The sequence below is a fragment of the Lontra canadensis genome, unplaced genomic scaffold (genome assembly GCF_010015895.1).
Source record: "Lontra canadensis isolate GAN:19392208 unplaced genomic scaffold, GSC_riverotter_1.0 scaffold39, whole genome shotgun sequence".
In the NCBI taxonomy this organism is placed as follows: domain Eukaryota; kingdom Metazoa; phylum Chordata; class Mammalia; order Carnivora; family Mustelidae; genus Lontra; species Lontra canadensis.
Genome location: NW_022631033.1, coordinates 6,995,093 through 7,004,915, shown reverse-complemented (window position 1 = coordinate 7,004,915; position 9,823 = coordinate 6,995,093). Strand labels below are relative to the sequence as shown.

General features: G+C 54.3%; 1 protein-coding gene across 1 annotated transcript; it reads right to left on the bottom strand.

Annotated features, from left to right (window-relative positions):
- On the bottom strand, positions 1-5,268 carry DEFB108B (defensin beta 108B). The gene is made up of 2 exons (XM_032869829.1): positions 4,797-5,268; positions 1-262 (listed from the first exon to the last, which is right to left on the bottom strand). Exons 1-2 carry the CDS (start codon positions 4,972-4,974, stop codon positions 102-104), a joined length of 339 nt encoding a protein of 112 aa, XP_032725720.1. The 5' UTR covers positions 4,975-5,268; the 3' UTR covers positions 1-101.
- Positions 5,269-9,823: the final 4,555 nt, after the last annotated feature.

The window sequence follows — 9,823 nt, the reverse complement described above, 5'->3', positions numbered from 1 at the left end:
AAAAGAATCCCTGGGAGAAGACAGAAATAAGAGACCTAGAGAGAGTGCACAAAATAGAGAATAAAACATCCATAGAAACTCAGAGCTTCAAAAAGAGTTCATCATTCCTTGGGTGTAGTCGGCTCGATGACGGGCTCGTTCCCCATGGGCAGGCAGCACGACTGGCCGTTTAAACATCTCCCCGCCTGGTGTTCGGATTCAATGCAAAATTCCTGGCAGGAGCCGTTTGGACGCTCACAGACCTCCTTGAATCTGCCCCCAGCTGCACAGGAGAGAGGGTTATTATAGCTATTTAAGTCTCCCTGAAATTTTATGGAATTACCTGCTACGAGGAGTGTCTGGAAACAATCTTGGGTGGATTGTTGTTGTTATTTAATTTCTTAAACCAGTGCTTAAAAAATCTGCTTTCACTCAAAGTTTGGATTTGGGGCATTCTTGAAAAGCAGGAGCTGTTGGCTACATCTGAGTAACAAGAGCCTAGCCCTGGGCCACCCCGTCTCCTCAGACGGTCTGTGGGGCGTGTGCGGATGCCAGTCTTTTCTCCTCCCCATCTCCCATCACTGACGGCCGAGACCGTCAGCGGAGCAGCAGTCTTGTGCTGCTGATCTTGTTAGAGGAGTATCTGTGCACACGCATCTTTCAAAAGTAGGACCTAGAACATGGATCTGGAAGGAGCAGATATTGCAGGGAAATGTCAGTGAGGGTGTTTTCCCGGGGCGGGGGGACAGCATGCCCACGTCTCTAGTGGTAGAGAGTGTCCCTGTGGGGTCACGAATACGCTTGTTAAAAACATCAAATAGTATTGGACTTGTGTTCTCTTACTGTTGTGGCGCTGAGCCACACAGTGAGGTGCTCGGGCTCAGAAGGGGGGCCCCTCTGAGCTGTCTAGTCGTCTCCATAACAAAGGGTGCCTTTTCCAGGACAACTTCTTAAGCTCTTGGCTGACGTTAAGAGAGGCGCCCACACAGGCCACTTGTAGGTGTCTGTCCCATGAAACACAAAGGCCAGTCCTTGAAGCTCAGATCAGTAAAGGGCATTTATATACACTCAGTAAATCCCTGTGGAAGGAATTGAGCTGAAATTCAAATGTATTCGGTTGAGTTTAACTCCTGAGTATTCACAAGGCAGTGAGCTAATTAATGGATGGGAAGATCAACATTGGATTTTTACTGAAAATGTGAACTGGGAAATAATTGTAAGAGTATGGGTTTTTTTTATTTTGTTTTTTTTTTTTAAGATTTTATTTATTATTTATTTACTTAGAGATCATGCGTGAGTGTGCACGTGAGTGGCGGGCGGGGCAGGGGCAAAGGGAGAGAGGAAATCTCTAGCAGACTCTGTACTGAGTGCAGAGCCCAATGTGGGGATCGAGCCCACGACCCTGAGCTGAAATCAAGAGACGCTCAACTGACTCAGCCACCCAGGCGCCCAGTTTTCTGTTTTAAATCCGTCATCATACTAAGTGCTGAGCACTATGTAGAAACAAGCTGCCGTCTGAGATTTTCATTCCCTAGACTGTGCCTCTCTCCCTTTTACCTATAACTCGGCTGCTGTCCGTAGACAGGCCCCATTTCCCGTGGGCTGAAACCGGCCCCTTGCCACTGGGATCGGGGGAGGAGGATATTGCAGCAGGCAAAGCGGTGACAGGAGCTGTCTCGTGAGATGAATCAGTCATTCCTGGACTTCTTCCATTCCCTGATGGGCGGTGTCCCCTGAGGAGGAGTCCTTTGGGCACAGGAATCGCAGCCTGTCCCTGCCTGTCCCCACCGGAACCCGGCCAAAGGCTTGGCGTCCCGCGGGTATCAGTGAGGGGGTCACGGATCAGAGCCACTGCCCCTCCTGGAACACGCCGGCGTGGAAGCTGGTTGTTCCCATGTCTTGGCGCTACATGTGCGATCTTGCTGAGGTTGACTCCTGAGCATTACATTTTTCAGTCGCAAGGAGCTTTGTAAAAGATGACGTGCTGTCACTCGTGTAAGGATCCAAGTCCCGTTAAGGGCATTTTTCTTAACTTGTTTTACTCTTTGCTAGTGATAGTGTATCGCACAACGTGGTATCAAGCTCTTTGCTTCAGAGACAGAAGCTAGAGTCACAGGGAACACAAAAGAGGATCTGGCCTCACGAGTTTTCTCATAGATGAGGAAATGACACCCAGGGAAAGGGAGCGACTTGTCCAAGCTTACCTAATGCTGTGGTGTGGGGGGTGGCTGGCCAGACGTAAAATTTCTGTGGCCTCAGCCCCATCGTACTCCCCCTCTTGCTCCCACTCTGAATCCCGCTCTCCTCTCCCACTTCCAAAAGAAAAGCTTCAGTCCCGGGCAAGTGACACCTGAGGGCAGCAGGGGAGACCCACCCCCCCGCGCCGACCTGTCCTGTAGCTTCTGCCTCCCAGCACAGGTGGCGGAAATGTCTTTGCCTCCGCTTTTCTCACCATCACACTATGCGCCTTTCTTCTGGTTCAGTGACAGTGAAAACAGCAGTAACCCAGAATGAATTCTTTTTCAAAGTTCGGAAGACTCGGGTGAAAGCTGTGAGACGGGGTGAATGGGATTCATCTCCGGAGCAGGGACTTTCTTCCACCCAGCCACGTGGTTGGGGAGGATGACCGCTTGGTGTGCACCCGTCAGACGCCTCCAGCAAAGCCACGTGGACACTCACCTGAGAGTTGACGTCACCAGCTTCGTGTGCTCCTGAGTTCATGTCATGGGATTTGGCATCACCTTCGCCCTCTCTAGAGTCAGAGAAGGGAAGCAGCACGACGGACCCCAAGCGGGGAGGTGAGGGTCGTGCCCTGAGGGACAGAGGGCTCATTCCTCCAGCGAGGGGGAGACACTCGCTTTTCAGGGCCTGGATTTTTCCTCTCCAAAGCACGAGAACTAGACTAGACCATCAAGACCTTCGTGAATCTTATCAACAACCGTGAACAATTCTATAGTGTCTGTACCTGTCACAGCTTCAGTGCTCATCGTGACATGGATAAATGTTCTTTTGCTTTGTGTAAAAAAACACTTCTGCATTTGTTTAAAAAATATGTAGGCTTCCCTTTAAGCAAGATAAAGCATTTTTCAGTTAATTCATCATGTGGTCCTCTAGGCTCTTAACGTATTAGCTCTTCCCAGTGGGCTGGGGTAGCTTAGCCCCAGCCCCGGGGGTATAGTTCCTGACTGTTGTTCACCCAGAACTCTCGTGAGGGTGGGTCAGTGGGTAGATTGCCCACACGCACGCACACAGAATATTCCCAGAGGAAAGATCCGGATGAAGGCCTCGGACAGACAGCCTCCGGCCCTCTCAGTACTGAATGCTTCCGTGACTTGCCTTCTGCAGCCTGCTCCTCCAGTCAGACCTTCCTAGGCTCTCGGCCTGCAGCACCAAACCTGTGTTGCTTTGGGCTTTTGTCTTTCTTTTGGTCATGTCTAGTCCTCACTTGGGAAATCTCTCCTACTTCTGTGCCAGGGCACTCTTTCGGGGCTTGGTGGCCCTTCCCTGGGCAATAAGCCACCAAACTTCTCAGGAGTCAGGCGCCATCTTAGCTTCCTTGTGTGCCTGCTTCTTAGAAGGGGCGTCCCCTACCGGGGGTGCCTAACAGGTATCTGATCACCTGAACTGGTTTCCCACCCCCAGTCTTTCCTCACTGGAAGCTCTCCCCCTCCTTCCTCCAGACTAGCTCTCCTGAAGCCAAGTTGTGTTTGCCTTATAAGTTGTGCCCTCCCCTCAAGCCTGAAGGAGCCCAGCCCATGAGCAGTAGGCGATCCTTTAAGACGCAGAGCTACTAGAAAAGTTGGGGCTCACCAGGAATAGGCATGCCTCCCGTTACGTTTTCTGGCGGAAATTTTGGGGAGCATCTTTTTGCGAACAATGTAACGCATAACTGTCAGCAGTCCCTTCAGCTGTAACAGGACAGTCCACCTCCACATACCTATGCCCGTCTTCCTGTCCCTTCCTCATCCTTGAGGCCCGGAATTCTCAGGAACTGGGAGAGGAAGACATTCCACTCCATGAAGAGCAGGAAGTTGCTTCTTCCTCCCTGAATCTAATGCCCGAGTTCTAGGAAATGGAATGACACATTTGGGGTGTCCAGTGCCTTCCTCGGGTGAAAGTGAGGAGGCCCCCCCCATTACATGTCTGTGCAGGCCCCCTGACACCTGTGTGACGCATGCCTGCAGGCTGAGTGAGGGGGGACACACTCCCCGGCTGTATCATTTCTGATGCCTGTGGCTAAGTTCTGCGGCAGAAGACTGAACGTTAAAAAGGAGAAGAAAAACCAGGGGTTGGGATGGAGCCTCGAGGGCTAGACTCAAGCGCGGGAGACCAGCAGTACAGAGGAGCAAAGGGTTGGACGCCTCTTAGCCTGGAGAAGGCCAGTTCAAGGAGACCCCCTTGCCCATCCCTCTGCCCCACCCCACCCCCCGGCTTTGTGGCTTTTATGGTTCCTGACTTTGGCTGCAAGTAAGCGGAGGGCTTTGGAAACCAAGGTTTACTAGAAGAATGCCCCATTTGGGGGTCCTCCAGATCTAGAAACCGCAGGTGAACTCGCCTAATTCAAATCCACTTCAGTGATGGAGCACAGAGGGTTTCGAGGACTTGAGACACCCCTGACTTCACGTCATCTGAGAGCTGCTGGGGGCGCCAGGAGGCAGCGGGCTGCAGGTCCCGGCCCCGGGGCCCCAGATTTCCTCGGAGCCCCCCCCCCCGCCCCGCTCCGGGGGCAGGTGGCAGCGATTTTGCTCCTAGGACTGGCGGCCCCTTAAGGTCTCAGGCACTGGACTGTCAGCAAGGCTTCTGCGAAGTCCCTTTACCTGGCAGCACTCGGCTCACGAAGAAGAGCGCGGCGACAAGGAGGGCCGCGGGCCGCCCGGCCGGCGGGACAAGGCTCGGCCGCATTTCCGAGAGGCAGCGAGCACTTCCGTCTGCGGCTGTCTGGGGCGGCGGCGTGTGTCTGTCTGTCTGGGCGAGAAGCGCCCTTCCGTACCTCATTAGCCACACTCGTGGGCGGAGGGGTGCGATGCACACGCGGGGCCTTCGTGGGAAAACCGGGAACCCTCGTCTTGTCGGACGCTCCGTTCCTGAGGAGGCGGTGGCGCCGCGTTCTGCCCGGGAGAGCTCGTCGCATGGGAATGGAAGCTGCAGTCGCGTTGGCCGCAGATCAAAGGGCCCGAGCAGCCCGTCCGGGGTCAGTCACAGTGAGAAACCGGTCGCCGAGTCCGTGACCGACTGAAACCGGAGAGCCCGGCTCCGCGGGGGTGAACTCGCTTCTGGTCCGAGAGCCCTCAGGGCTCCGCTCCGCCGCCGCGGTCCGGCCCGCGTGCGCCCTGCCCAGCGCGCCCCCTACCGCCCGCGCGAGGGTGCGCTCGTCCTCCGCCGGGACCACGCGTCGCTGCTCCAGCAGGCGTCACGCGGGCGCGCACTTTCCAGCCCTCCCCGTGGAGGCGAACGGGCGGAGCAGTGAAATGCCCCGGACCGTGGGGGCACAAGGTCTGGGTTTAGGTGCCGCGTCTCCGGACCAGCGCTGGACTCGAGGCGGGGACCTCGGCAGGAGGACGGTCGTCCTTGGATGTCACCGGCGCCTACAGCGATGCGCTCTGTGGAAGCCAGACCCGGGGCTCTTAGTCACTGTCGCGCGTGAAGCCGACGGGGAGGGGGGCTTGCTCGTGCCGACGCTCAGACCCACTCCCAGCGTTTTCAGTTTGGTGCAGCGGCGCGGAGCCTGCAGGTCGGCTTTAACCAGTTGCCCCAGTGATTTTTCTGAAACCTCTTCTGGAATTCTCACCGGAAGGTATCAATGCAGATCGTCCCTCAGATTCTTTCTAGTTCGAACTTCAGAGAAGCCGAAGTTCTCTTGTCTTAGTGTTCGTCTCGCGTTCGGCGCTCGTGACTGACAGCGACGTGCGTGTGCACGCGTGTGTACAGTGCGGAAGGGCCAAGCACACATCTCAATCCGTGCAAAATGAAATGCCGGTTTTATAACAACGCTCAGAAACCGGCCTGGGGGGCTACTAGATTGCCAGGGGCGGCGGTTTGGGGGAAGGCCGCCGCAGGAGCAGGGGCCAGACGAGACTCCAGACGGAGACAGCGTGAGTGTACAGCGGGGAGGGCGAGCAGTGCGCGGAGAACTTCACTCCCACAGTGACGTGTGTGGAGAGACGGGGTGCAGGAGGCGTCAGCGTTTTCCCCCGGAGTGCCCACCTGACGGGCGACGCCGTGCAGAGATCTGGAATAGCGAGTTGGCTGCAGGCCAGCCGCCAGCCTGGCTCTTCCCGAGCTCCCCGCCAGCCTCCGCGCGTGTCCGGCCTCCCTCGGGACCGAGGGCGCGGGTGCGCGCCAGCAGCGGGGTGCAGCCGGGACCGCGGGGCGTGAGTTCTCAGGGGTCGTGGGAAAGGTCATAGCTGCGGGCCTGAGTGACTGGGACCCTCACTCGGTGGAACGAGCTTACGTTCACCAAAGACACTGGAGTCAGTGGCGGTGTGTGCATGGTGAGGGAGTGAGGCCTCCTGTGAGGGAGCCGTCGGGAAAGCAGGTCCTGCCCACGCGGTAGGCCAGGCCCGCGGATCCTAGGCTCCTGGCTCTCCAGCGCAGCGCCGGCATCTCTGCGACGGGCCCAGAAGCACAGGACACTTCCAGAGGCTCGGGCGGGCTTTGTAAGCAGCCCTGTGCATCTCGTTCAGAGATAGGGGTCCCGGGGTCCTGAGGACAGAAAATTCTGGGAGGACTCAGATGAGTGGGAAACTCTGTCCAGGCTTCTGGTCAAGAGCCCTTCCTCGGCCCCCAGGTTGACCTGGAACATAGCCTCTCCACCAAAACTCCTGAAACTGGTTAAGTTTCCTGAAAGTTTTAAGTTTCTCTGCAGACAGGGACCTTAGAGAAAGCCTCCCTGTCCACGCTCCACCTCTGGGAACGTCTATAAGAACCTCTGAGGGCCCAGAACCACGTATGCTGGTCCACAGGTGAAAGCAGGGCTTCTACGCCCTGTCAGAGCCAGTACAGTTCCGGGGCGAGGAACCATCCTGATTGCATGGACGGTGTAAGCAGCATCTGGGACCCTCCTGAGACTTGGGGGACTTTTCTAAATCACCAGAGGGAGGCCAGAACCAATGGTCCCTGCTTGGAATGGGGGGGAGGGTGTTCCGAGCCCACCGGAGCTTCCTCAAAATGTTCTAGGCCAGTTTGCATTCTGGAAGCTGCCATTCCTGACAAAGGAAGCACATGGAGGGCATCCTGTGATGCCGGAGTTTCTGGGGATGGTCTGTGTTTCCATAAATGTACAACGAAGGCTTTAGCTGTTCTGAAAGGTATGGGGGGGGGGTACAGACATTTTAACAATGTTTATTCTTCTGATCCATGAGCATGAGATGTTTTTCCATCTTTTTGTGTCTTCTTCCATTTCTTTCATAAGTGTTCTGTGGTTTCTAGATCCTTTACCTCTTTGGTTAGGTTATTCCAAGGTATCTTATGGTTTTTGGTGCTATTGTAAATGGGATCGATTCCCTAATTTCTCTTTCTTCTGTCTCAGTGTTAGTGTATAAGAAAGGAACTAATTTCTGTACATTGATTTTATATCCTGCCACATCACTGAATTGCTGTGTGAGTTCTAGTAGTTTGGTGGAGTCTTTTGGATCATGTCATCTGCCAAGAGAGAGTTTGATTTCTTCTTTGCCAATAATTCTTTTATTGTCTGTTTGCTGATGCTCAGACTTCTATATCCAACAGTAGGGACAAGAGAACTATGAGAAATAACATCAAAACTAATGATGTACTGTTTGGTGACTAACATAACAATTTTTAAAAGCTGAAATTCAAACTTAAAAAAAAATTTCCAAGGTCCTGGAGGAACCACGGCTGCCCATGTCACTCCACGCCCCTGCTGGTGAGGAAACAAGAAGATCACTGCTCGGACAGACAGATCCAGGCCTCTATGTCCTGACCACGAGGGGCCTGGAAAGAGCAGCCAGCAGAAGGGCAAGAAGGCAGAAAGGGCTGAGGTAGTGCTGGGTCTGAAAGTTCCATGAGGACAGTCTTCTGCGTGCATTGGGGGACAGCCGTGGCCCGGAGCCCTGCCTTCCTGCTGGCTGCCCAACCAGCCGCTGGCCCAGTCAGGGAAAGCGGCAGTGAGTGTCCTTTGGCGGCCAGGATCAGAGTGCTTCAACCTCTCCAGGATATTCTCCTCCTTCAGACGTCCTTGCACAGGTCTCTGTGCTCCCCACGCCCCCGGGACCCCCACGGTTGTCCTCCGTGGCTCACGTTCGCAATCATGGCCTGCAGTACTCGGTGCGGTCTCCGACCGCAATGCAGCGTGCGGCATCAGTGCCTTGACCTTCCCTCAGAGCAGTGTGTGCACTAAGCTCCTCCCCCTTAGTTGAGTGTTACTGTAATTACAGGGATTACAAGTATTTGTTATTTTGTTCATTGGCAGGATAGTTCCGCTGGTTATTCATCGTTAGCTCCTGCACTTAGCATTCTAGCCGGGGCTCCCAAACAGAAAGGAGTGCCCAGACCCACGCCACTCCCTCCAGGTCTTAGACCCAGCCGCAGCTCTCCATCGGGTCTCACGTCCTGTCTTCCCTTCCGACATCCGGTTTTCCCGAGCTCCATTATGTTCGCTGCGTCTCCATACCATGATTTCACCAAAGCCTGCTGGAGGGTCTTGTCCTCGGTACTTCCCTACTAGCAGGGGGCAAAACCGGCCGGCACCTGGGGTTCCAGGGCGTCTAGAGAGGACTTAGAAGATTCGGAGTTTTCTTGGACTGGCAGAGAGCCTCTCCAGGACTTGTAGTCGAGCTCCGGCCTTGCACACCTGAGGTACCTAGGAAATTTGCAGAGGTTTATGCAGTCCTACAACATAAATGCATATAGTTGTGGTTCCTAGAGCTCAAAAATGAACTTGGAAAACTTGCAGAGTCTCTGGAAGAGGGTGAAGAATTCTGCTGCCAATCCGAGAGAAAGGAGCAGTTCCACTGCCCGAAAGACAGTCCTGCATAAAGTTCTTGTGTCGGAGGAGCACGTGGATAAAACGGAAACCAAACAAATATGCCTCAGACCAGTGGAAACTCCTCTAGACCAATCCTGGCCGAAGCTTGAATCCAGCCAGGGCAAACCGAATTCCCCCTGCCTTTCAGTGCTGTCGTGATTCCCTAGTCAAAATTCAGAACGTGTCTGTAGAACCATCCAGGCAGGGCCGTTCCCGCTCAGGCAGCAGTGCACGTTGGCAAAGCCCCATGCCCGGGAAGAGTGCCAGGGGTAACAAGGAATAGCAAGAAGGGTAAGAGGTCTCTTGGTGTATCCCAGTCAACAATTGTTGACAATCGAGCACGCGTGCACACACACAGTCACTCACGGATGAAGAAATGAGGGCAGAAAGTTTGTGCACACTGGTGCCAGTAGGTAGTGGAGACAACGTTCCAGACTGAATTCGTATGTAGGGAAGTATTTTGTGACATGGCAGAGTCTAGACATGTGAGGAGACTGTCTTTCTGCATGTGTGCATGGGACACTCAGTGTGCATCTGTGTACACTGGGCTTTGGGGTGTAGATTTCTACTGCAAGATTTCTGGAGAGGTTTGGGTCTGTTGCAAGGTCTGAGGACTTGCCAGTTGTGCTGTTTGGAAAGTCAGCTGATGCTGGGTATGGGGTGTTTCTGTTTTTGCAATATGGGAGCCACGTTCAGTGACTTAGAAGAACTGAGTGTGGAAGTGTTTGCATGATATGGCGGGGTACGGGGGCTTGTTCTCACATTTCCTGTGCTGGTATTAAGTGCTGTCAGTGTAAGTTCAATCTTTGGCAGGTCGTCAAAGCAAGTTCAGTGGTGTGTTTTTAAGGGGCAGTGTGCTGG

Bases quoted from the DNA above. Each gene is read 5' to 3' on its own strand.
- DEFB108B (XM_032869829.1), bottom strand. From the start codon at position 4,974: ATGAGGTACGGAAGGGCGCTTCTCGCCCAGACAGACAGACACACGCCG. The intron at 263-4,796 runs GTAAAGGGACTT...TCTCCTGTGCAG, and splicing joins CGTGAGCCGAGTGCTGCCAG to CTGGGGGCAGATTCAAGGAG.